The following is a 27133-nucleotide window of genomic DNA, read 5'->3' as shown; positions in this document are numbered from 1 at the left end:
TCATTCCTCATTCTTGCCCCTTACTCTCCAGCTCCAAAATGGTCACTTTATGCATCAAGCCTAACAAAATTTGATTTTCCGAAAAATCAAATTCACATTTGAAAGACAAAGACATGTCATCATCTAGCAGAGTCAAAACAGTACGTTAGATGCATTAAGGCATCTGGCCTTAATGATGTGTATTTACAGTCCATCAAAGCAGTCAGTCAACAAATGGGTCCAAGAAGAGTTTCAAGAATCCTTGAAGTAACATAGCTGGAAAAATCTTAGAATCTCCCATGGAGGAGTGCTAAGAAGGCCAACCCTTGCTGAGATTCAGAGACCTGGCATGTTTACTTTTTTTTTAAGGATTTTATTTCTGTATAGTCCTATCAAGTGGCCTTACATTTACAAGGCATTGTCATTTCCCCTCCCCCCAAAAAGCATCTTCTTTCTTCTAATTATTAAGTGTAATGCGCATTCGTTGTACATAATCTGGGTTTTCCTAACCCCTACTCACTCTGTTATGATCATTTCTCCATGCCAATAAGAACAGGTCTCCATAATTCTTTTTTCTTTTTTTCCCAGAGATGTGGTCTCACCCTGTCACCCCAGGTTGCAGTGCAATGGCATGATCACAGCTCACTGCAGCCCTGAACTCCACCGCGCTTGGCTGATTTTTTTTTATTTTTTATTTATTTTTTTTTTTTAGAGATGGGGTCTCACTATGTTGCCCAGGCTGGTCTTGAACTAGATCTCCATAATGTTTTGTTTTGTTTTTTGAGACAAGGTATCACTTTGTCACCCAGGCTAGAGTGTACTGGCACCATCATGGCTCACTGCAAACTCCAACTCCCAGGCTCAAGTGATCATCCCACCTCAGCCTCCACAGTAGCTGGGACTCCAGGCTCACACCTCCATGCCCAGCTAATTTTTGTTTTTTTGTTTTTTTTTTTTTTTTTGGTAGAGATGGGGTTTCACCATGTTGCCCAGTCTGGATCTCCATAATTCTTAATGGCTATGTATGAGTCTACTGTTTGAATATGCCAGGATTTATTATATCAATCCTTTACAGATGGTCATTGGAACTGTTTCCAATTAACCTCTATTACAAACATCATCTACTGAACAACTTCCTTCAGGTCATTTGTACACTAATTTTTTCTTAAGATAAAATCTTAGACATGGAACTTCAAGGTCAAGGGTTACACAATTTTAAGCCTTTTGATACTACCAAATTGTTCTGAGACAAAGACTTATCAATTTACACTCCAGTCAGCAACAAGATCGTAATGTTTGAAAGAACCTGTTTACGGACACTTTTTAAATAAGCCATTATCAATGTTTTAAGTTTTTGCCAAACTAAGATTCTACATATTTTTGATTTCTAGTGAGATTAAGCATCTTTTCGTGTGTATTGGATCCCTACATACTACCTGTCTAGCCAGGACTTACTTTTTTCCTTAGAAACTACCTCCCCATTTACTATCTCCATCCTTCCTGGTTGTAACAAGAGCCAACACGTTTGTTTGTTTCTTGTTGTTATTGTCATTTTTCGAGACCAAGTCTTGTTCTGTCACCCAGGCTGGAGTGCAGAGGCACGATCTCAGCTCACTGAAAATCTCCACCTCCTGGGTTCAAGTGATTCTCTTGCCTCAACCGCCTCCCTAGTAGCTGAGTTGACAGGCATGCGCCACCATGCCCAGCTAATTTTTGCATTTCTAGTAGAGATGGAGTTTCGCCATATTGCTCAGGCTGGTCTCAAACTCCTGGGCTCAAGCAATCCACCCACCTCAGCCTCCCAAAGTGCTGGGATTACAGGCATGAGCCACTGTGCCCAGCCTATTATATACTAAATTTTTACATATACTAGTGTTTGCATCTGGACTTCCCATATTATTTATATTTTTTAGTTGGTCTCTGTGATCAATAGGGCATTATTCCTATGTGATGATAAAGAAAGAGAGAGGCAGGCCGGGCGTGGTGGCTCACACCTGTAATCTTAGCACTCTGAGAGGTCAAGGAGGGCGGATCACCTGAGATTGGGAGTTAAAGACCAGACTAGCCAACACGGTGAAACATCTCTACTAAAAATACAAAAATTAGATGTGCTGGTGGGTGCATGTAATCCCAGCTACTTGGGAGGCTGAGGCAGGAGAACCGCTTGAACCCGGGAGGCCAAGATTGCAGTGAGCCAAGATCGCTCTGCACTCCAGCCTGGGCAACAAAGCAAGACACCATCTCAAAAAAAAAGATACAGGCCAGGCACAGTGGTTCATACCTGTAATCCCAGCACTTTGGGAGGCCGAGGCAGGTGGATCATTTGAGGTCAGGAGTTTGAGACCAACCTGACCAACATGGTGAAACCCCATCTCTACTAAAAATACAAAAAAAAAAAAAAAAAAAAAAAAGCCGGGCATGGTGGCAGGTGCTACTCAGGAGGCGGAGACAAGGGAATCTCTCGAACCCGGGAGGCGGAGGTTGTAGCGAGCCGAGATCGCGCCACTGTACTCCAGCCTGGGCAAGAGTGAGACCGTGTCTCAAAAAAAAAAACAAAAAAAGATACCGAGAGGCAAAGTTACCAGCCTTGGCCTCTGGCAGGTTAGCAACAAAGCTAAGACAGAACTCACATCACTAGTCTCTACCTTTTGCTACTTCCAACTGTAGAAAAATTAAGCAGAAGAGAATCAGCACGCTTGAACCCGGGAGGCAAAGGTTGCAGTGGGCCGAGATTGCTCCACTGCACTCCAGCCAGGGTGACAGAGTTAGACTCCGTCTCAAAAATAAAATAAAATAAAATAAAATTTAAAAAAAGAAGAAGAAGAAGAAGATGCTGGGCACAGTGGCTCACCCCTGTAATCCCAGCACTTTGGGGAGCGGAAACGGGCGGATCATAAGGTCAGGAGTTCAAGACCAGCCTGGCCAATATGATTAAACCCCTCTCTACTAAAAATACAAAAACTAGCCAGGCTCGGTGGCTCATGCCGGCTCATGCCGGTAATCTCAGCACTTTGGGAGGCCAAGGCGGGCAGATCATGAGGTCAGGAGATCAAGACCATCCTGGCCAACATGGTGAAACCCTGTCTCTACTAAAAATACAAACATTAGCAGGGCGTGGTGGCGGGTACCTGTAGTCCCAGCTCCGCAGGAGGCTGAGGCAGAAGAATGGCGTGAACCCGGGAGGTGGAGCTTGCAGTGAACTGAGATCACACCACTGCACTCCAGCCCGAGCAACAGAGCAAGACTCTGTCTCAAAAAAAAAAAAAAAAGGGCCGGGCGCGGTGGCTCAAGCCTGTAATCCCAGCACTTTGGGAGGCCGAGACGGGCGGATCACGAGGTCAGGAGATCGAGACCATCCTGGCTAACACAATGAAACCCCGTCTCCACTAAAAAATACAAAAAAAATTAGCCGGGCGTGGTGGCGGCGCCTGTAGTCCCAGCTACTCAGGAGGCTGAGGCAGGAGAATGGCGGGAACCCGGGAGGCGGAGCTTGCAGTGAGCCGAGATCGCGCCACTGCACTCCAGCCTGGGCGACAGAGCGAGACTCCGCCTCAAAAAAATAAATAAATAAATAAATAAATAAAATAAAAAAAAAAAATTAGCCCGGCGCGGTGGCACACACCTGTAGTCCCAGCTACTCAGGAGGCTGAGACAGGAGAATCGCTTGAACCCAGAAGGCAGAGGTTGCAGTGAGCCAAGATCACGCCATTGCACTCCAGCCAGGGTGACAGAGCAAGAATCTATCTCAAAAAAAAAAAAAGAAGAAAATCAGCGGTCCTCTCCACATCACCCTAAACTATGAAATCTGAGCACCAGCAGTCAGTATATGGCGGGTATCTAGACAAACCTTGCCGGAGAATGCAGAAGTGGGTGAGGATTTGCCAGGAGCCCACAAGAGTGCTTGGTAGGGCCCACTGCCCTCCCAACCTCTTCCCCCATGTATGACAACAGTGTCCCCGACAACAAGCCTTAAAAGGTACATAGTACCTATGACTCTCTCACTCTTTGTGGGATGTCTTCATGTCCACATGGCAATGTTTCCATCCCTCATGTCTAAATGGAAAATTCTTACATTTTCTCAACAATATTTACTTACTGTTTTCTTTGGCCAGATGAAGTACTGTGTATTTTTAAACTTTCCAGGAAGACAGTTTATTAAGATAATACAGTGTAGGATAATCAAACTGTTTATTTTTGACTTTTGATTTAATCTTCCTTTCTGTAATCTACTAAAGAAAACACTAGAATCATGCATTGGCCTTTCTTGGCTTGCGAGAATCAGTTAAATTAGCAGCAGTAGGTTTTTTTCCTGTTTATTTCTCCTACAAATGTAACCCCTCTTGGTTCTCATTCCTTCCTTGGGGTAATTTTTATTTTAATGTGTAATGCCTGCTCTTCAAATTAACATCAAATTCTATTCTAAAGTACCCCCACAGTTGAATTATCAGTGGAAAACGCACCCGCAAATTCTCAGGATTTGAAGGGTAAGAAGAGCCCCCAGGATCACCTGGCCAAGCTGCACATTTAAGCAGCTGAGGAAGGTTTCACTTGGCGAGGAGCCACAGAGCACCTGAGCAGCACATTCTCCGACCGAGCTTCCAGTGGAATGGAGACATCCTGCCTCAATGCACAGCAGGAGAAGATACCATGTTACCTCGAAAATTAAAAAGTGGGTGACTAGGCCGGCCGGGGTGGCTCACACCTGTAATCCCAGCACTTTGTAAGGCCGAGGCGGTTGGATCATCTGAGGTCAGGAGTTCAAGACCAGCCTGACCAACATAGTGAAATCCCGTCTCTACTAAAAAAAAACCGCAAAAGTTAGCCGGGCATGGTGGCAGGCACCTGTAATCCCAGCTACTCAGGGGGCTGAGGCAAGAGAATCACTTGAACCCAGGAGGCAGAGGTTGCAGTGAGCTGAGATCGCGCCACTGCACTCCAGCCCGGGCGACAGAGCAAGACTCCGTCTCAAAAAGTAAATTAAATAAAACAATAAATAAATAAATAAATAAATAAATAAAAAGTAGGTGACTGGATCCCACTTCTGGCAAGTTATTAAGCCTTGAGCTTTGCCAGATGTTAACAACAATACCATTCCCTCCTGCTAACAAATTCTATCCTAAGGTTGGTATATGCCTGTTACTTGGCTGCAATGCACAATGAGAGCACAGTCTGGGAATCCGGAGGGCCGGGTTCTGGCTTTGTTTGTTTGTTTGTTTTTTAAGAGACAGGGTCTCACTCTGTTGCCCAGACTGGAGTGCAGTGGCTATTCACAGGCACAATCATGGCACATTGCAGCCCAGAACTCCTGACTCAAGTGATCTGCCTGGCTTGGAAGTAGCTGGGACTACAGTTGTGTACCACCGTGCCTGACTCGGGGTTCTGGTTTTAGTTCTACAGTGCGTATCATAGTTGTCTTCTAATATTAGAAGGGTCCCCTCAGGCAAAGAGTGGTGCATTTATCCTGGATACCTCCAAAGAGCAGAACCAGAACCTAATGGGTTAACATGGCGCCAGGTATAGCAGGTCTTGATAGGCAGACTTGGGTTTACCTTTAGCATCTGGTTAGTTCCAGTAAGATACAAAGAAAAAGCCCTGGTGCCAGCCCTCAGGAAGTCTACAATTTAGTGGGTGAGGCAAGAAGCCTATCATTCATATATATATATGTATATATGTGTGTATATATGTATATATGTATATATATGTATATATGCACGTGTGTGTATATGTATATATGTATATATGTATATATGCACGTGTGTGTATATGTATATATGTATATATGCATATATGTGTGTATGTGCGTATATATAATATATAATATTATAGATATTTTTAATCCAGTGGTTCAAAATGAGATAGGCTGCTTAGAAGAAGGTATGAGTTCCCCATCTCTAGAAAGATTTGAGCAGAAGACAGAAGTCAACCACCAGGGAACCTGCAGACTCCTATTTGGGGACCCGGTCAAAGTACTCTCGATCTCCAAGATAATCTCGGAAGGCACTCAGAAAACCCACCAGCTCCAGGGTTCTACAGAGCAGCAGTTCCCATGCCTGGTTCATCCTCAGAACCTCCTGTTTTAAAAATACAGGCTCTTCCCCAAGAGCTGCTGCTTCGGTACAGGCAGGGCCTGTGTTCCAGGGTTCACTGTGTCCTCCAAAGAAGATTATATTGAAGTCCTAACCCCCAGTACCTCAGAATGTGACTTTATTTGGAAATAGGATCTTTACGAAGGTAATCAAGTTAAAATGAGGTCATTCAAGTGGGCCGTGATCCAATAGCACTGGTGTCCTTATACAAAGGATAACTCTGGACACAGGGACAGACGCACAAGAGGAAGAGGCACAGGGAGAAGACAGCCACCAACAATCCAAGTAGAGAGGCCTGGAACAGGTCTTCCCCGGGTCCCTTCAGAGGGAGCATGGCCCTGCGCACACCTTGATTTCAAACGTCTGGCCTCCAAAACTGTGCGACAATAGATGTCTGTTGTTCTAAGCCACCCAGTTTGCGGCACTTTATTAGGTATCCCTAGGAAACACACAGCCTGGGGATGGGTGTTAGAGTTGCAGAGCTGCCCTGGAGGAAAATCCAGGACCCATCCTGCTTTGGAGGCTCTTTCTGCTCCTGCATGGCCACCCATGTGGGCCCCTTTTGGCCCCCAGATCCCTTCTCTGGGGAAGGAAGAAGCTGGCTTCAGTGTGAGGAGCTCCCTCCCACACTCTGACAGGACACGGAGCCTGCAGCCTCAGCACCTGGTGAAGGGGCAGCCCTTCTCCATGTAGAGCGAGCTCACACATCTACAAACGTTTCCAGGAAGAAAATGCCACTCTCCTCCAATTGTTACAAAATTATTGAAGGCCATGGGGCTCTGGACTATGCCCTCATGCCAAGCTTATCTCAGAGAGAGGCAGAGCAGGAGGAGGGGCCACTGATTTGTTTTGTGTCATGCTGTTTTTATGGGCATTTTCTATTCTCAGGTGGGAACCACAGAGCCCTAGTCTAGGTAAATTCCATGCAAACCTTTAGTCAAAGCAGTTACCAGAGGAAGAGCTACAGAATTCCACAGAGGAGGACACTGTGCCAGATCAAAGACCCGGCAAATGACCTCAGGAGAACTGACACCAGCACAGGCAGCACTTGGAGGGGATTAGGAAGGGGCGTCCCTTCCTCAAGACACTTTCTGCCCCCCGACCTGATACATTTACGAATCTACCAGCTTTAGGATGGGAACAACGCCTCCCTAGAATTGTACAATGTACAACGAAACGCAAAAGCCCTCAAACATGAAAAATGAAGCAATGGGTTAGCACCACAGGAATAAGGGGAAGTGGTTCCTTGGTACGTGATCTCAGAAAACCACTTCACCTCTCTGAGCTTGATTTCCTTCTTTCTCAAATTAGAATAATAACAGCAACAGCAAAAACAATTCCCAGACCTACTCCACAGGGTTGTGCTGATGATCCACAGCGAGAGATCCGGGACACCTTTTCAAGGCTGTGGGCTTGTTTTCTGAGTGTACCCCCCGCCTGATTTACACATGCAAAACCCAAGGGCAACTGAAAAGTCATTTGCGACTAAAGTCTTTGACTAAACTCAACCTCAATTTCCCTAATTCAAACTTGGAATACCATAGAAAAGATAACTGATTACTCAGAGGTGAGGGATGTTAAGTCCCAAAGGTCTCAGAAACGTCATGTCACATGTATCACGCTCCTTTCTCACAAGAAAATCTGCATTGTACATCCCTAGGGTCACTGAAGCCTGTTTCACAAATTATTATGACTCTTCCCAAAGAGGAAAGGGGATGTTATTAGGCAGATACTCCCACAGGAAAAAAACAGAAGTCTTTAAAATAAGTGCATAAAGATGAATATATCATGAGTAGGATATTCCTTTATACTATTACTTTAAAATTAGATAATTTAAATGGCCCACTCTAGGGGCTTGGTTAAATATACTATCAAACTAGTCAAAGACAATGAAAAACACAGACCCCTTTAGAACTGGATAACCCCTAAGAGTCTGCTAGAACATACCCAGCATTCCATTGAAACAGCATTCAGCTTCCAAAGTCTTTCACAATTTTTCCTGACACCCATCCATTTCATGGGAAACTATAAACACAGATATGGAAAGGCTCTGCAGCACATTGTGGACTGAAAACAGCTGCAGAACAGTGTGCACACTGGGACCCATTTGGTGTAAAGTTCTATCTAGATGTTCATATGCACATATACAGAGATTTGGGAAAACGGTCACCTACATGCTGATGCTAATTATTTCTGAGGGTGGGATTGGTAGCAGGGGCACACGGGAAGAGAGAGAGACATGTTACACGGTCCTTTGGACTTTTTTTTTTTTTTCCGCGATAGAGTTTTACTTTGTCCCCCAGGCTGGAGTGCAGTGGCGCGATCTCAGCTCACTACAACCTCTGCCTCCTGGGTTCAAGCCATTCTCTCCCTTCAGCCTCCCAAGTAGCTAATTTTTTTGTATTTTTAGTAGAGATGGGGTTTCACTATGTTGGCCAGGCTCTTCTTGAACCCCTGACCTCAGGTGATCTGCCAGCCGCAGCCTCCCAAAGTGCTGGGATTACAGGCATGAGCCACCACGTCTGGCCTGGACTTTCTTTAGTGAGTATTACCTTTGCAAAATTTTTTTTTTTTTTTTTTTTGAGCCCTAGTCTCACTCTGTTACCCAGGCTGGAGTGCAGTGGCGCGATCTCAGCTCACCACAACCTCCGCCTCCCAGGTTCAAGCGATTCTCCTCTCTCAGCCTCCCGAGTAGCTGAGATTACAGGCGTGTGCCACCACATCCGGCTAATTTTTGTATTTTTAGTAAAGACAGGGTTTCACCATGTTGGCCAGGCTGGTCTCAAACTCCTGACCTCAGGTGATCCACCCACCTTGGTATCCCAAAGTGCACAGTGCTGGGATTATAGACGTGAACCACCATGCCTAGCCTCTGAAATATTTTTAAGCTACCAAAAACACAGCAAAAATACCAAGGACCATGATATAGAACAGTCACCACTAGCTGCTGAAGCATAAATTAAGAGGTGCACCTGAACACTAGGTGCACCTCACCTCCATAACCCATGGAACCAACCAAGGAAATCGGGTTTCTCCTTCCTTAATTTATATTTTGCTATATATTATAGAGAATTAAGCTTTAATTTGTAAAAATCCCTCTAATTGGATACTGCTAAAGGGAACACATCTGGGGCAAATATCTAGGCCTCGTGCATTCCATCCCAAGCAATGGTTAGTGGTTTGGAGAATGAGTGTGCGGCAAAATAACCAGTGGTTACTAATTATTATATATCACAGGGCTTGGCACCATCCATAAAGCCTCATCATGTTGGCCGCTTCCTCTTCAGAGAGGATTACAGCATTGACTGTTTAGAAATTTTTCCTCCAAGTTAACATACGTTTTCCTTGTCCTAATTGGATCCAGCCTCCCTGCCCATGAGCAGAAAGGCAATTTTTCTTTAACGATTACATCTTTCAAATGCCAGGTCATCAGCCATCCCCAGGTCTGGAAGGATCAAGCTGCTTGGCTTCCTCTTTTCTTTCCATTTGCTCAGTCTCATTCTAGCAGTGCTGTGAAAAGCATGTGAAGCTCACATCCAAAGTTACCTTCGATTTGGCCAAAAAAGGGATGAGTGTTATCGGCATGAAACATCTCCTCCTACTCACACAGAGCCTCAGAATTGGGGAGAACTGTTTGCCCCAAATGTTTGGTGTAATGCAAATATTTATTTCTTCCAGTACGACTAAAACAAACCACTTCCAAATTAGGGGGGAGGGGGAGTTTTCCAAACATTTTTCACAGTTAAGACAAACATTTGGAAAACATTTTCTGATTTGCCCTATAACCTTAGTTAACCTTTCTTAACCGTGTTGAATCATTTCCTAATGTACCATTTATTGTGACCCCAAGGCCATTTCTTGAGAATATCACTTTCTCAGCTCTCTTCTTCACCATCACATAACATAAACACAGGTTGAGTATCCCTTATCTAAAATGCTTGTGACCAGAAGTGCTTTGGATTTCTGATGTTTTGGGATTTTGAAATAGTTGCATTATACTGGTTGAGCATCCCAAATCTGAAAATCTAAAATCCAAAATGTTCCAATGAGTCAAGTGTGGTGGTGTGCACCTGTAGTCCCAGCTACTCAGGAGGCTGAGGCAGGAGGATCACTTGAGCCCAGGAGGCCAAGGCTGCAGTGAGCTAAGCTATGATGGTGCCACTGCACTCCAGCCGAGGCAAGAGAGTGAGACCCTGTCTCAAAAAACAAAGAAAGGAAGGAAGGAAGGAAGGAAGGAAGGAAGGAAGGAAGGAAGGAAGGAAGGAAGGAAGGAAGGAAGGAAGGAAGGAAGGAAGGCAGGCAGGCAGGCAGGCAGGCAGGCAGGCAGGCAGGCTCCAATGATCATTTTGTATGCATCATGTTGGCTTTCAAAAAGTTTCAGATATTGGGCCGGGCGCAGTGGCTCACGCCTGTAATCCCAGCACTTTGAGAGACCGAGGCGGGTGGATCACGAGGTCAGGAGATCGAGACCATCCCGGCTAACACAGTGAAACCCCCTCTCTACTAAAAGTACAAAAAACGCCCGGCACATGCCTATAGTCCCAGCTACTTGGGAGGCTGAGGCAGGGGAATCACTTGAACCTGGGAGGCGGAGGTTGCAGTAAACTGAGATCACACCATTGCACTCTGGCCTGGTGACAGAGCAAGACTCTGTTTCAAAAAAAAGTTTCAGATTTTGGATTTCAGATTCTTGGATTAGGGATACTCAAGCTGTGTAGCATCAGTCATTCATTCTGGAAATATTTTTGAACACCTACTATGTTCCAGGAACATATTCATTGGACACACACCCTCCCTAATCTGTGACAGCAGACTTCGTGGCATCAATCCACGACAGCATTTGGCTTGAGAAAAGTTGGATGCTCAGATATCCTTTGCTATTCAAGTCGATGGCCCAATCCTTTGTCCTCACTCCACCTCTATTCTTCCTAGAGCTAGGAGTTCCTTCTCCTGGGATGTTATCTACATATCCCAACAAGCTCCTCCTGAGAGCATTAACAGAAAACATTAAGACCAAGCAGGACCCATTTCTGCATCAGCCACTTAAAGCTGTTCTTCCTGGGCCATTTGTTGACCTTCTCCAGCTTGTTTCCATTTCAGCAGCAGTGCTAAGACCCATGCCAGGATGGAATTCCATTTTCAAATGAGGTTTCACAAGACTTTTTATCAGACATGCAGAGCAATTACACTGGCTGGGTTCTCTCCATCCAGCAGTTGGGTAATTCTATCTCCTACCCCCACCCCTTCCCTTCCCGGAGTGGGTAAGTTCAGAGCTACACCTTCTCTGCAGGAGCAGATCAAAGGCATGGCTTCCTGTGCCCTCATCATCAGGGACTGACACCAGGCTGCCTTCCCACCAGGATCTCAAGTCTGACCGTGGACCCCCAAGGAATTTTACACGGCTCTTACACACTCCCTTTCCTCACAAAGCCCCCTGAAAAGCAGAGTTGCAACATTAACGCAACACACACACACAAAGGAGCTGACGTGGTTCCTAAATGCAAACACTCAAGGTTACTACTGAAAAATGGTAAGGGGTTCATCCAGAGACAGCTTTTCTGGGGGAAAAGGCCGCTTCATACCCTCTCTTTGAGGAGGAGATGGGGATGCCCTGCAATCTGCAAGAAAAACCCTCCCCCTCTCTAACCCCCTACTTGGGTAGTAAGTAAAGAGGGCTGCAGAGACCTGAGCCCACACATAAGGTGCCACTGTCATGCAGAGGCAACTGAGGGCAAGAACCTCCTGAGGGGCAGTAAGCGGCCAGGGAAGCAGGGTGCAGGGCAGATGGGAGCTGTGCGTGGCGAGCCAGCAGGAACTAGCGTGCCCACTGCCCACCTCTTGCCTCTGCCAAGGAAAGGAGGTGGTGCTGCTACCAATGATGTGGCCCACACCTAAACTCCCACGACTGTCCCCACCACCACCACCCATGGGGCTTCACATCCTGTCCCTTGGGGGCAATTCGTTGGCCACTAGCCCTGCTGAGGGGAAAAAGAATGCAAGAGGCTGGCCTTGCTTGTCCCATGTGTTGGTAGGAGGGCCCCAGGCGGCGAGCGAGTACAGGTAATGGCGATCATACCACATAGGTACATATGTATGTACAGGCACTTATATACGGCATGTATGCATCCTGACCTGTCCTCAAACACAGATTCAGTTGTATTGATACACAGTTCGACTTTCAAAATGGAAACATCTACTTTGAGGATTCACCCATCAGTCATTTACAACCTAGTAGGAATTACTTTACCCAGTTGCTCTCAAACTGGCTGTAGCTGAAATCACGGTCTGAGAGGGAAATTATATTCCCAATTTGCCCCTTTTCCCAGGGAATCTGACAAAGACACTGTTTCTCCTCCACAATTACAACCTCATGGGTATTTACACTTAAAAACCCTACCACCTTGAGAAGAGTTTGTTGTTTGGGCATATATTACGAAAGGAAGGAAGAAAGATTTATTTTGGAACATAAAAGCACTTTGGAGGGTAGGGGAGATCCACTTGCAATTGTTCCCCAAAAGTCCACAGTTCAAGTGACCTTGAACAGGTGACTCCCTTTCTTTATTTTTATGTGTTTTTTAAAATTATTATTTTATCTTTTAGATGGAGTTTCACTGTTACCCAGGCTGGAGTGCAGTGGCACGATCTCGGCTCACTGCAACCTCAGCCTCCCAGGTTCAAGTGATTCTCCTGCCTCAGCCTCCCAAGTAGCTGGGATTATAGGTGCCCAACACCACCCAGGTAATTTTGTATTTTTAGTAGAGATGGAGTTTCACCATGTTGGTCAGGCTGATCTTGAACTCCTGACCGCAAGTGATCCACCCCCCCTTGGCCTCCCAATGTGCTGGGATTACAGGCATGAGCCACCATGCCTGGCCATTTTTATTTTTTTATTTTTTGTAGAGATAGGGGTCTTGCTATGTTGCCCACACTGGTCTTGAACTCCTGGCCTCAAGCAATCCTCCTGCCTCAGCCTCCCAAAGTGCTGGGATTACAGGCGTGAGCCGCTACGCCTGGCCATTTTTATTTTTCTAATTTTTGTAGAGATAGGGGTCTTGCTATGTTCCCCACGCTGGTCTTGAACTCCTGGCCTCAAGCAATCCTCCTGCCTCAGCCTCTCAAAGTGCTGGGATTACAGGCATGAGCCACGGCACCCGGCCCTGACTTCCTTTCTTTCATCTCAGCTTCCCCATCTGTTAAACCAAGGGTAACCTCTATGCAGGAAACAGACGACAGGGCAGTAGATCAGCTGAGAAGGCTCAGGGAAGTCGAGGCACCAGCAGTTCTGTAGCCTCTGCCACTTCAGGACAGAGGAATGTTCTTATCTGTTTTTCTCAGCTTATCTGTTTATCCTTGCTTTCTGCACAGGCCCCAGAAGTTGTCCTTGGGGTTCATTTCATCATTACCTTTTTAAAAAAATTCTTGATATTCCACAGATTACAAGTTCTTAGAAACACCGTAGGCCCTATCAAAATTGGCCTAGTTTAGGAGGATGTCACCAGTTGACTCAGATAGACTCCCTTGCTTCGGACAGCAGGGAACAAGCAACGAACTGCTTTATTGTTTCAAATACTTACCTTCTTTCTAAGTGTGCTCTGAGTTATTGTTAAAATGTTTCAAATCTCACAAGAAACAGTTTTTAAGGAGAAACCATTTTCAAGTGGATACAAGAACAATGAGTTTCTTTGGCATCTCTAAATATACCTTCCTCCTGATATCTCCCCAGTTCAGAAAAAATGAAAACCCTTAAAATGGTTTTGCCTGTCTTCACCCCCATTTTAGATCACCTGCCTGTGGAGGTTCTTTCTAGTCTTGCTGTAGATCTGCCGCACTTACGCAACTTAATTGTTTTTTTTTTTTTTTTTTAAATAAAATGACTGCTTTAAAATATCCCCACATTAGGAATTTCAAGAAGGAAAATGGGGCTCTGTATGTGTCTATATCATGCACTTAATTTGAATCAGGAAAGTCAGTTGTTCAATTTAGGCAAATTTCCCAACAAGATACGGAAAAAGGGGGTGGGGGAGGATATGGTAGCTTAACGCCCCCCCACCCCCGCCACCATCCATGATTGTCCCTGACCTGAATTTCCTCTTAGGTGAGTCAGTCCCAACTTCCAACCCCTGCCTTCACCCCTCCTCCATGGTGCAGCCCCCTCCCCTTCCTCAGTCTCTTCCTCACTCTCTGTAAACCCTCCTCTGTTTTCTCCTCCTCCTACCCATTTCCCCCTCTCATCTCTCTTTTTCCCTCTCCTCCACACTGCCTCTCTCCCCAACTCCCTGCCTCCCTCTGCTTCTTTTAATTTTCCCTAATTTTTCATGTCAGAAGTCATGGGGTTATCATACTCACTAAATGCACAGAACCCTCTAGAGAAGCTCTGTCCCAATGAGCTTTCTGCAATGATGGGAATGTTCTACATGCATGGTCCAATACAGTGGCCACTAGCCACACGTGGCTACTGAGCACTAGAAATGTGGTTTGCATGCTCCAGGAACATAATTCCTAACTTTAATTAATTTAAGTATCAATAACAACATACAGCTAGTGGCTGCCACATTGAACAGAGCTCCTGAAGAGGAACAGGTGCCTTTCATCTTTTCGGTCATTCCCTGTGACAGGCTTATGTCAAAGGACATACCCAGGCCAATGCCAACAGAAAGCCAGAAAGGAATGCAGCCTCCACCATCTTCACTCCAGAACTGCAGCCCCTCCACTGCCCAGGCCTCTGCCCTGAACAACTGCTCTGCCTGGAAAGTGCCACGGCACACCAGTTTTCCTCTTGGATGTTGTCATTCCTCAACCAAAGGGTCTTTTTCCATTGTTTTTAATGTTTCCATTTCTAGGAACAGACCTTCATAAAAACACAGTGTTGGCCAGGTGTGGTGGCTCACACCTGTAGTCCCAACATTCTGGGAGGCCAAGGTGGATGGACTGCTTGAGCCCAGGCGTTAGAGACCAGCCTGGACAATGTGGCAAAACCCCATCACTACAAAAAATGCAAAAATTAGCCAGGGATAGTGGCACCAGCTTGTAGTCCCAGCTACTCAGGAGGCTGAGGCGGGAGGATCACTCGAGCCCAGGAGGTCGAGGTTGCAGTGAGCTGAGATCGCACCACTGCACTCCAGCCTGGGTGACAGCAAGACCGTGTCTCAAAGAACAAAACAAAACAAAAAACCCCACAGTGCCCCAAAAAATTAGCAGTTGTCTTCCAGATTCAGGTGTATTCTTCAAGTATAACCTTTAAATTATGCTTAAATCACATACTGGTCCCTCAGGCCATTGTACAAATTCTAGGCACAGCAGAGTCAACACAGTCTACACAGGTGAGTAGGTCACACCCCAGTAAGCCTCAGCAATTCGTGGGGAAAAAATCCAGTTCTGTTCACACCTAGTTGACCAGTTAAAAAATGTCAAAAGAGACCGAGTGCAGTGGCTCACACCTGTAATCCCAGCACTTTGGGAGGCCAAGGCCGGCAGATCACCTGAGGCCAGGAGTTTGAGACCAGCCTGGCCAACATGGTGAAACCCCACCTCTACTAAAAATGCAAAAATTAGCCAGGCTTGATGGTGGGTACCTGTAATCCCAGCTACTCAGGAGGCTGAGGCAGGAGAATCACTTGAACCCGGGATGCAGAGGGTGCAGTGAGCCCAGACTGAGCCACTGCACTCCAGCCTGGGCGACAGAGCAGACTCTGTCTCAAAACAAAACAAAAAACAAACAAAAAAACATGTAAAAAGAGAATGGCAGTGCCCAGTTGCATCTTTTCACTCATTTCACGCTGTATTTATCTAAGGCTGACACCCAAATGTCACCTCTGCACTCGGTCCTTCAACAACCAAATGCTGAATAAATAAATTTTATCCTCGTAAGACTTTCAGAAGTCTATTCAAGAATGGTTTCCTCAAAATGAGAAATGGGGTAGGAGAAGGGTCCAGTCAGGAAGCAAGGACTTTCTCTTTTAAAAGTAGCATGGTTTACACAAAATGAAATGCTTCCTCCAGTTTTTGGATGGTAATAAAAGGAATGACATTATCTCTGCCCCAAAAAAATACATCTTTTCAATATTTTGAATATTTTTAAATAAAAATTTCCACTGAAATATAACAGGATATGTTTTAAAGTAGAAATCAACCCTATTATTTAAGGCCACCATACATTCTAATTTTTTATTTTTATTTTTTGAGAGAGTCTTACTCTGTCACCTAGTCTGGAGTACAGTGGTGCAATCTTGGCTCACTGCAATCTCTGCCTCCTGGGTTCAAGTGATTCTCCTGCCTCAGCTTTCCAAGTAGCTGGGATTACATGCGGGCACCACCACACCCAGCTAATTTTTATATTTTTAGTAGAGTCGGGATTTCACCATGTTGGCCAGGCTGACCTCAAACTCCTGACCTCAGGTGATCCGCCTGCCTCGGCCTTCCAAAGTGCTGGGATTACAGGCATGAGCCACCATGCCCGGCCCATTTTAATCATTTAAAATCAAGCCTTCATCCCTTTGTCTTCAATATTCTCTTCTATCCCATTTGTTTATTTATTTATTTTTGGAGACAGGGTCTTGTCTCTTGTTGCCCAAGCTGGAGGGCAGTGGCTATGCACAGATGCAATCCCACGGCTCATCAGCACGGGAGTTTTTACCTGTTCTGTCTCCTACCAAGCCAGTTCACCCCTCCTTAGGCAACCTGGTGGTCCCCACTCCCGAAAGGTCACCATATTGATGCCGAGCTGACTGCAGATACCCAACAGGCATAAGCTCACTCCAGACCAGTACTCCTGGGCTCAAATGATCTTCCTCCGCCTCCAGAGTAGCTGGGACCACAGGCTGTGTGCCACCACACTCAGCTCCACTATTCTATTTCCATGTGAGAAATGGGTGCTGAGAAATTGTATGATCGAGGAAATTCCTAATTATCTTCTCAATGTGTCACCTGTTGGTAGTCACTTTCTGTTTTCTCAAGTTTCACCTCTGAGTTGCAATACCTATGGCAATAATGCCTTTTGGTAACCAGAAGACTTTTTTATTTCAAAAATGTCTAGACATTATAATGCTTTATTTTGCACTCCAAACATACTGGCAACAAATATTAACTTTAAGTATTGCCCACAGTCCTGGATAGTTTTATTTAAAGCATCCCAGATATGGATTGAATAGCCCTTGGTAAAGGTGAATTTGGTTAAACATTGAGCCTGCTCCTGAAATTCACTTGGGCATTCTGGAAGTCTTCAACCCAGATCCAAAGGCTATCATTTAGCAAGCCACTACAAGAGTTATAGCTTCTGAAGACATAATTTAAACAAGGATTAGTTTGGGCACTGGAAGAGTCAAGCGCTTTGGAGTTTCGAATCTGACAAGCAGCAGCTAAGCTACTGAAAGATGAGAGCCTTGTGGGCATTTATCTGATGGTTTTTAAAACAGGCAGCCAGATTAACTACCATCATCATTTGAAATCTTTAAGAAAGCAAGGCCTTCTGAAAACATTGCTTTTGGTTTCTCTACCTCCAAGTTGTCAGTACTGAAAAGGAAACTTCAAAAAAAAATGAAAGGCAGATTCATTTAACGGCATTGTGTTTAACAGGCCAGGCTGCTTTTACACACAGCGAGCTGCCTTCACCAGGATGAAAGCTGTCTCTTAGTAAGATTAACATTAAAACTGAAGGAGAAGCTTCAGGGTGGAGTACGTATGCCTCCACGTATGCCTTCACATAGCAATCTAAATAAGATGGCTTTGGGCTTCAGAGACGTTCCAATGTTCTAATAACCTAATTCACCGTGTTTCGGTTTTATCACCATGAATTAAGGGTGCAAAGGAAAGAGGTCCAGGGCTTTCAGCCGTACTGTGGAATGCTAAGTCTGTCCGCGGCTAGCTTGCCCCACCAGGGCTGGATGCTGGCTCACTCCTTCCTCCTGCCTTCCCTAATCTCTCCCAGGCCCCTGGGGTGCTAATCTTGATCATCAGGAAGATCCAGCCAAGTCACAGAGTTACCTGAGAAAACGGTTCCTGTGTATTCTAATTTTTGGCAATTGTGACAAATGGCAAAGTTGTTACAGTCCTAACTTCTCAATTCCTGTGCTTGCTAGTGCCTCAGGCAAATGTGATCAATATTCATTCAGATACTTTTATTGATCAGATATGGCTACTGCTGGCCTGTGAAGAAAGGAAAAGCAGAGCCTTGCAAAATTTTTTCTCACCACTGTTCACTCAGAAGAAATGCAACAGATCTAGAAGATGAGAAAAACACAAAAACCTTTACTGCAACAATAAAACCAAAAAGAAACACAAAAGGCACTCAGCAAACCCTCCTTCTCACTGTTATTTCAACATTAGCTGCCTGCCAATTTCCTGAGATTCTGAAATGTAAATAAATAGATAGATAGAGTTAGTCTGGGCCTCTTTTTCATGAAATGCTTAATCACTTAGCTCATTTCCATAAATTGCCATGAATTCAGTCTCAACTTCTTTCTTTTTTTCCTTAACCACTTTTTAGGAGAGCAATCTAAAGTTCCTAAAAGTGATCGACTTGATGTTTTCTCATGAGACCCAGGACAAATAAACAGGCCCCAAAATACATTTCCGTGGTTTAAAATATGGAACCCATACCTCTACCTTTTCTTATTTTAAAATAATTGTCACAAGGATAGAGCTTGCTTGCTATATTTTCTAATACTAACAATCCATCATTTTACTCTAATCCACTTACAGGCTTTCTATTTTATTGCTACATTAATGCTTTCCACTTTATATTATGTCTTATTATGGTAAGACTTTGAAGATACAGTGAATTTAGGAGCCATCTGTCTTTAAGAATGCACCATAATAAGAAAAGATAGGCCCCAGTGTTGCCCACCACCATGGACAACTACCAATAATTTTACAGCATTTGCAAAGTGTGCCTGTCTTTCTTCAAGGTCTGTTTCTCCATTGTTTGGGACAAATGTGACTTCTACTTGAAAGTCAAATTTTAAATTGTTTATGGTGTATTTTGCTAAGTGAACTAAATTAAATTTCACATTTGTCAATTATATTTCTCCTCTGTAACCACTGACAAGAAACTTTAAGAAGTGTTTTTAAACCTTTTAAACAACTCAGATTTTTTTAATGTACTGTTTTATATTAGATATTTCACTAAACTGACTGAAACTGTCATTCCCGAATATTTAGATAATATGGTTATTTGGAGAATTACTAAGTTTAGTAAAATAAATTCAAATATATGAGAACTGAGAAGAGAAAAATAAACTGCTTTAATTTCTAAAAGTGTCCACACTAATTAGGATATATGGGCTCAAGTCTCTAATAAAGGCCCAGCCAAAAGAAACTGGAAGCACTTAAAATCATGGCTTTCCTCTAGGCATAAGAGAGAAAGAGGGGAAGAGATGCACATTTTAAACGAGGTTTCCATTAAATGATTAATTTTTCTTGTTCACGTGTCTGTCTCTCCCAGCTTCCGCAGGCCCTCTCCATTTCCAAGGCATCATCAAGAGCTATTTTCTCACCATGAGATGACGACCAAACTCTCACAGCAAAATTGAAAAAGCCTTTAAAAGGAAAAAAAAAAGTGAAAGGCACATTCTTGAGCACTTTCAATCACTGTAATTCTGCCCCAATGGGAGCCGGTCACTCCACACAAGCTTCCAGCCTGCAGCTCTCTTCCCCAGGGCTCTGGGAAAAAAAAAAAAAACAAAACCAATTTGTTGGCCTAACGAACAATATCAGACAGTAAATTCACGTTGGTGAAAAAATACTGGGGAGAACAATTTGGAGGGGGAGGGTGGAATTGATATCACTTTGCCCACTCTAAGCAAAGCATTATAAAACTTAAGCAACCAAATGTTCAGGGAAGAAAAAAAGTATTTCTCAGGCAAACAAATACCTACAGCAGCAAATGTAGGGGCAGATTCCCTGGGCAACAGGAGGAACCAGCAAAACTTGCAAGGCTCCAGTACCATCAGACCCAGGGATTTCCCAAGAAATAATTTCAGAATGGAGGGAGAGTGAAAACTTTCCCAGCCCCCGAATCCTGAGATATACAACCGTGTCCCACCACTAGGTGGCCAGCTGCAAAGGCTGCAAGAGGGGCGGGGGAGGTGGAGGGTTGTTTTCTCTGCTTCCTCCCTTTCAGGACCATTCCCCAACCCAGGGAAGAGCCTACCAGCACTCACCTTGATCGTGTCCACTAAAAATGTCAGGTTAGGAAAAAAGAAAAAAAAACAAAAAACCACACACACACACACACACAGAGCTCAGGCCTTAGACCTGAAGTCACCAAGTAACAAGCCTCTGCTAAAAATTTATTCCCACCAAAGCTAAGCAATGGGAGAGAGATTAACCTGTATATTTTAAACTCTGCTGGGGTTTTCAAAGCACTGCCTCCCTTCCGGGCTTCTGAAATAAACCTTCTTGCCCACTGGCTGCTTTTGAGTGACAAGTGACGACGAAAGTAAGACACAAGACACGAATGCTGGGCTGAGTTGCTGAAACGCTGCCCACGGAAGGCTATGCATCACCTACCCCCACAGTGTGTAGGGATCCACAAGGTGATGGAACCGGCTGAATAAACACGAATCGTTTTATTGCTGGCCAGAAAGTCTTCCCTTCATTCATCAAAGCGGGTGAATGAAAATATTAAGTAGGTAAAACATTTTCATGGACTGCTCACCAAGTATCCTTCTAAAGTCAAGCCCTTCCTCAGTCTGCCTCCTACCTTTAGTATCAAATAAAGCCTTCTCCCGTGAAAGTCAAAAACCTCTTCCCCTTTTATGAAAAAGGTCGCACACTAGAGCTCAAATCTTGACCAGAAAAAAGAAAAAGATGTTACATAAATTCCAGGTATTCCTAAATATATCTGTTTACATGTACACAACACAATCATTTTAGGAAGTATCTAAGTTTCGGCCTCCCCTCCACCCCCCGCCTTTTTTCTGTTTTTCATCTCAAGGCAGAGTCAAAATATGTGTTCTCAGGGTTTGACTCAGGATCTTACACACTCCATTTAGACAATATTTCCTGCCAGCTAAATGCAGGAAATCTAATGATTTGCATAGAAAACATATCTAAAGCACCAGCACACTTACCTTTCTTTTCTTAACTGAGCCAAAATCTAACAATTTCAGTTATCACACTCCCAGAAAAGAGAAACCCGAAATACTAAATTATTTTCTAGGTGATCTGTATAGCCATCCTTTGATTATTCTATGAAAAGGCTAATTCCTCAACATCTGACTTTGCCTTTAAAAGGCTTCCTTCCACACGACGGGATTTCCCTAAGAAACATCCCAGCGGATGGTTTCCAGCAATAGTCTATATCAACTCAGCCTGCGCAGGCAAAGACTTGGCTTCTGCTCATTCCACCCCCGCCCCCCCGAACACACACACCAGTTCACACAGAACCATCCCGGGCCGACTTGAAACGCTATTTTATGTGCATGTTTGCTCGTCGCTCCCCGAATGAATGCTTTTCCAACTGACCTTTCAACAGCTGCCGAGATGGCACGCTCTGCAGGGCGAGCGCTGGAAACTAGGAGATATGTTAGCATCCAAATCCCTGCAACCTTCTCAGCCCAAGTCCAGATTCTCTGAGCCCCAAGGCAAGAACCCTGAAGGGTCTGCAGAGCCGCTCTCCGAAGTGTCCTGCTCGCGACCCACTCGCCGGCAGCGGGCATCCTGCACGGGCGCAGCCCCAGCCCGCACGCCGCCCGACACCCGCACCCCGGCCCGCGACGGACGCGCCGGGCACGTACCGGCCCTGCCTCTTACCTTCCCTGGCTTTCAGCAAGACCGTGTTGGCCACGATGTTTTCCAGCTCCATTGACAGTCGGCGGTCAGCAAAGGAGCCGGCCGGCGGGGCTGTCAGCGCCTGGGGTGCTACCGCTGCTGCTGCCGCTGCTCGGGCTGCCGCCGCTGCTGCCGGAGCCGGGGGAGCCAGCAGCCCGCCTTGCCTACCGCATTATTCCTGCTCTCAGCCCAAGAGTTTCCCCCTCTGCAAAGAGGAGCAGCCGCCGCCGCCGCTTCTTCCTCCCTCTGTGTCCCCCCTCCCCCCCTCCCTCAACACGCTCCCCCCCACCCCCCACCCTCCGCGTGTCTCTGTCACTCCATTCTCCTCCCCTCCGGCTCCCTCGGATGCTTTAATGCCTCGGATGCTTCTGCCTCCCCTCCGTCCCTCCCGGGGGTGTGGTACTAGCAGGCTCGGGCGGCCGCACTGCGCAAGCGCCGGCCCAGGCGCGCCTCCTGCCTCGGCGCTCGCGGCGCAGGGCCTGCTGGGAGCTGGAGTCCTCCCGGCCGCGCGGCGCCGGGACTGAGCTGGGCTGGCGCGCGGCTGCCGGAGCGGAGACCCGCCCCGGGACGGCACCGAAAGCGAAGGCGGGCACCGCCCGGCCGACTGGCGACTCAAAGGCGGCCCAGCCGAGCCGAAGTCCCCACCAACCCCCGCAGGCTCCCGCTTGCCCCCTTCCCGCCCCGCCGCCAGCCCGTAAAGCGAAGTGCTCAGGCCCCGGTGGTAGCGCGCGAAGCGCCGCGGCTCCGCATGAGCCAGTGCGGGTCCCGAGCCGTGCTTGGAGTGGGAGGGCCGCCAGCTCGGCCGCGCGCCACAGCCCGCTTCCTCCGGTCCACACCAGGCCCGCGAGGGGCTGAGTCCCGGGTCAGTGACGCGCGCCCAGGGTCCCCGCGCGCTGCGGCGGCCGGCCCGGCCTGGCCCCTGCCCAGCGTCTCCCACGCGGCGCCCCGGGCCGCGAACAAAGATGCACTTTGTTTCCTCCGAGGGCGCGAAGGACTCTGCGGGTCGGCGGAGACCCGGCGCTGGCTGCCCGCGCTGCCCCTTGGCGCGACCCGAGCGCCCCCCGGCGGCCGCGGTGCGCAGGCGCGGGGTCTACGCGGACCGCGCCCGGGGTTCGGGGTCCACCGTGGGAAGCCGCTGGTTCTGTGAATAAACTGCTTTCCAGCACACCCGGCCAGCAAGTCCAGGAGCCTCCCTGCAGCCAAACCCAGCTAGATTAAGTAATAAAAACGCAGACAGAGTCGCCGGAGTCTCCGCCGTGGGGAGCGTTAATGAGTAACAGCCAGGCCAGCGCCGAGCCGGCGTGGGATTAACGTTTTTAAATTCCGGTCTTATTTATTTTGGGGCTCTTAGCTCCTTCCAGTATTATGCCCAGAACATCAGACTCCTGGTCTGTGATCAGCCCTGTTTTCTCGCTCCCTCCGCTCCGAAGGCCCCACTCCTGGAAATGGGCTGTCTTCGGTCACCCGGGATCTGCCACGAGTGTCCTACGGCTGGGGGCGGGGCAGGCAGGCAGGCCCCAAAGAACAATGAGGCCTTTGCCTCCTCTGCATCCTGCGGGCCGGATATCCGTTCAGAAGCAGACTCTGGGCCTTCTCTGTCCAGGAGGAGGAAACCCTCTGTCCCCAGGGCTGCCAGGAAGTCGCAGGGAGGTGCCGAGAGAAACAGAGAACAGTTATTATGTATTGGAGAATATAAAGAAATCAATAAACCTTCCAGGCCTTGGAAACTGGTCTGGTCACTGACTCTAACAACCCAAGATTATCTTCTTCCCTGGGGCAGTGTACCCACCATCACCCCTTTGTGGTGTCTAGACTTGGGTCAGTGAGTCTCCCTGGGCCTCATTTATCTTGTCTGCAAAATGGGGGCAATAACAGTTCACCTGTCAGAAGGCGGAGGGCTCAGGGGGTAACTTTTCAGGCACCTACCACTCCAGGAATTACTGTTCTAAGCAATCCAGGCTTGGTCTCTGCTGCGTATTCACATACCTAGAGCCCTAACTTTTAATGAAAGGATCTCTCTCAGATAGCGAGACCCCTAAAGTTGGCAGCTCCTAGAGCCCTCCACCAACCACAGTGGTCACTTGCTGGCAGCATAGGGCCTGATGAAAACCGAAGTTTGTTTATTCGGCTAACATTAAAAAAAGAAAGAAAGAAAGAAAATGTTTGAATGCCTTTAGATGGCTTATGCACCATAACAATTTTCTCAGGCTGGGCGCGGTGGCTCACGCCTGGAATCCCAACACTCTGGGAGGCCGAGGCGGGCAAATCATGAGGTCAGGAGATCGAGACCATCCTCGCTAACACGGTGAAACCCCGTCTCTACTGAAAATACAAAAAAAAAAATTAGCCGGGCGTGGTGGCGGCGCCTGTAGTCCCAGCTACTGGGGAGGCTGAGGCGGGAGAATGGCGTGAACCCGGTAGGCAGAGGTTGCAGTGAGCCGAGATCATGCCACTGCACTCCAGCCTGGACGACAGGGCGAGACTCCATCTCCCCCCCGCAAAAAAACCAAAAAACAATTTTCTCAAAGGTTGTTTTTGTTTGTTTTTTGTCTGTTTCTTTTTGAGACAGTTAGTCTGTCATCCAGGCTGGAGTGCAGTGGCCCAATCTCGGCTCCCTGCAACCTCAGCCTCCCAGGTTCAAGCGATTCTTTTACTTCAGCCTCCCAAGTAGCTGGGATTACAGGTGTGTGCCCCCATGACTGGCTAATTTTTGTATTTTGAGTAGAGACGGGGTTTTGCCATGATGGCCAGTCTGGTCTTGAACTCTGGACTCAAGTGATCCACCCGCCCTCTGCCTCCCAAAGTGCTGGGATTACAGGCATGAGCCACCGTGCCTGGCTCAAAGTTTCACGAGCATACAAATCACAAGGGATCTTGTTAAAATGCAGATTGCATTTGGATAGCTCTGGGGTGGTTTCTGAGATTTTGCTCTTTCTAACAAACTCCAGGGTTCTGTAGATCCTCCTGGTCAGTAGACCACACTCTGAGTTGAAAAGCTCTCTAGTTTACCGTAACTCCCTGTTCTTATACCCAGCCCAAGTCACTAGTGATTTTATCTATCTGGCCTATATAGACATTTAAGTTTTCCATCCTGGGAACCCCTGCCTCTCCCTCTCATTTTACAGATGTGAAATAGACCCAAAGTAAGTGAGTTGGCATGGTCACTCGGCAAGTTAGTGTTAGACTATTTTTTTCTCCACTACAAGCTGTTACATCCTGCCTACACAAATAAATGGTTGTACATCAGGTTTTTGTGCCTCTAGAAGGAAATTCAGACATTCCAATGCAGGAATGGAATAATAATGGCTAGCATTTACTCAACACCAACTGTGGGCCAGGCCCTTGTGGTCTTTTAAATGGATTATCTCCTTCAACACAATATCCAGATGAGGTAGGGAACACAGGCCTATTTTGCAGACAAAGCACCAGGTTAAGAAAGATTTTATAGATCTGAGGCCGCGTGGTGGCTCACATCTGTAATCCCAACACTTTGGGAAGCCGAGGCGGGCGGATCACCTGAGGTCAGGAGTTCGAGACCAGCCTAACTAACATGGTGAAACCCCATTTCTACCAAAAATACAAAAATTAGCCAGGTGTAGTAGCAGGTGCCTTGTAATCCCAGCTACTCGGGAGGCTGAGGCAGGAGAATTGCTTGAACCTGGGAGGCAGAGGTTGCAGTGAGCCAAGATAGTGCCGTTGCACTCCAGCCTGGACAACAGAGCGAGACTTTTTTTTTTTTTCTCAAAAAAAGAAAGGTTTTATAATTTGTCCAGGGTCACATAACTAATAAGTAGAAGACCCGGGATTTGAACCCGTCAGCCTGACTCAGAGTTGGTGCACTTAATTTCTGGCTTGCACAAGGTAGCCAGCACAGCTTGGTTGTAACTGTTCTGTGTGGCTGCCAGGATGAACTTGTATTATAAGAAGGCAAAGGCCGGGCGTGGTGGCACACGCCTGTAATCCCAGCACTTTGGGAGGCCGAGGCGGGTGGATCACAAGGTCAGGAGATGGAGACCACGGTGAAACCCCATCTCTACTAAAAATACAAAAAATTAGCTGGGCACGGTGGTGGGCGCCTGTAGTCCCAGCTACTCAGGAGGCTGAGGCAGGAGAATGGCGTGAACCTGGGAGGCGGAGCTTGCAGTGAGCCGAGATCGCGCCACTGCACTCCAGCCTGGGCGACAGAGCGAGACTCCGTCTCAAAAAAAAAAAAAAAAAAAAAAAAAGAAGGCAAAGCATGTGGTTGACTAAATCATTAAGAATTCAAGGGGTTTTCCATTTCCATCTGTAATTCCACCATTATGGCTTTATTCCCTTCAATTAACTGCACTAACAACTTGTGGTCTTCTTGAAAAATGGGTTTGATTCAAGGAAGAGTAGGCAATTAAATATCAATAGCTAAGTAGGGAATCATTGACAGCCAGCTGAGAGCAAGAAGGGAAATCTAAATGGAGGAGTAGGGGTGAGGCTGGAGGGATGGGAATATGTCAAAGACAGCCAGCTTCAGACTCCACTCAGGAGCAGCTGAGCCAAAAATGCAAAAGAAGTCAGATGCAGTGGCTCATGCCTGCAATCCCAGCACTTTTAAAGGCTGAGGCAAGGGTGCGGGGGTTGGGGGGATGGAGATCACTTGAGCCCAGGAGTTCGAGACCAACCTGGGCAACATAGCAAGACCCTGTCTCTACAAAGTAAATCTAAAAGTTAGCCAGGTATGGTGGCACTGAGCTATGATCGCACCACTGCACTCCAGCTTGGGTGACAGAGTAAGACCCTCTCTAAAAAATAAAAAAGCGAAAGAAACAGGGAACCTTCCAATTCTTCTGTCAGAACCTGTATCTGCCATGAATAAAGCTGCTAGGTCAGAGTTCTTGCAAATAGAAGTCTACTATGCTGGAAAGCCACAAACCTATCTGACTTCTAAAATATGGATTCCTTTTGCCTGAATAATCAAATTGGCTTTCTGAATAGTCCAGGAACTGGAGTTTCCATCCCTTTCTTTGACTCAAAGCTTTCTAATCCTCAGGAAGCAGCTGCAGATAGAGCTTCCATTCTCTCATTTATTCTGTTCTTCAGAGTTTACCTTTATGTGTCCAGCCCTACAGGGAGTTCAAGGCAATTTCCCAGAGAGCTCACCACTGGGAAGGAAAACACACCGGATGCAAACAACCTCCAGACAATGGAATAAGGGCCATTGTGGAGACATACACAAAGGACTTTGCAAACAGGGGAAGAAGTGATTTCAGGCACCAAGAGAGGAGAAATGTGAGCTGAAAGCAAATCTGGAGGCTTGAGGTTTCCAG

The 27133-nt window shown here is 46.7% G+C and overlaps 2 protein-coding genes and 1 long non-coding RNA gene across 3 annotated transcripts in view; 1 reads left to right on the top strand and 2 right to left on the bottom strand.

Moving 5' to 3' along the window:
- GRK5 (G protein-coupled receptor kinase 5) overlaps window positions 1-22121 on the bottom strand; it is a 249292-nt gene extending 227171 nt beyond the window's left edge. The window contains exon 1 of the mRNA XM_050803971.1: window positions 21816-22121. Coding sequence (XP_050659928.1) covers window positions 21816-21867 — 52 coding nt within the window. The 5' untranslated portion in view covers window positions 21868-22121. The remainder of the gene's footprint in view (window positions 1-21815) is intronic.
- Window positions 1-27133, top strand: part of PRDX3 (peroxiredoxin 3) — a 497514-nt gene that overhangs the window by 435735 nt on the left and 34646 nt on the right. The gene's annotated exons all lie outside the window — the stretch shown is intronic.
- LOC126962700 (uncharacterized) lies at window positions 17057-21769 on the bottom strand. Its single transcript, XR_007728779.1, has 2 exons — window positions 21134-21769; window positions 17057-19597 (listed from the first exon to the last, which is right to left on the bottom strand). It is a non-coding gene; the product is annotated as an uncharacterized LOC126962700 (long non-coding RNA).

This window comes from Macaca thibetana, chromosome 9 (genome assembly GCF_024542745.1).
Source record: "Macaca thibetana thibetana isolate TM-01 chromosome 9, ASM2454274v1, whole genome shotgun sequence".
NCBI lineage: Eukaryota > Metazoa > Chordata > Mammalia > Primates > Cercopithecidae > Macaca > Macaca thibetana.
This window is presented reverse-complemented; position numbering and strand designations above follow the sequence as displayed.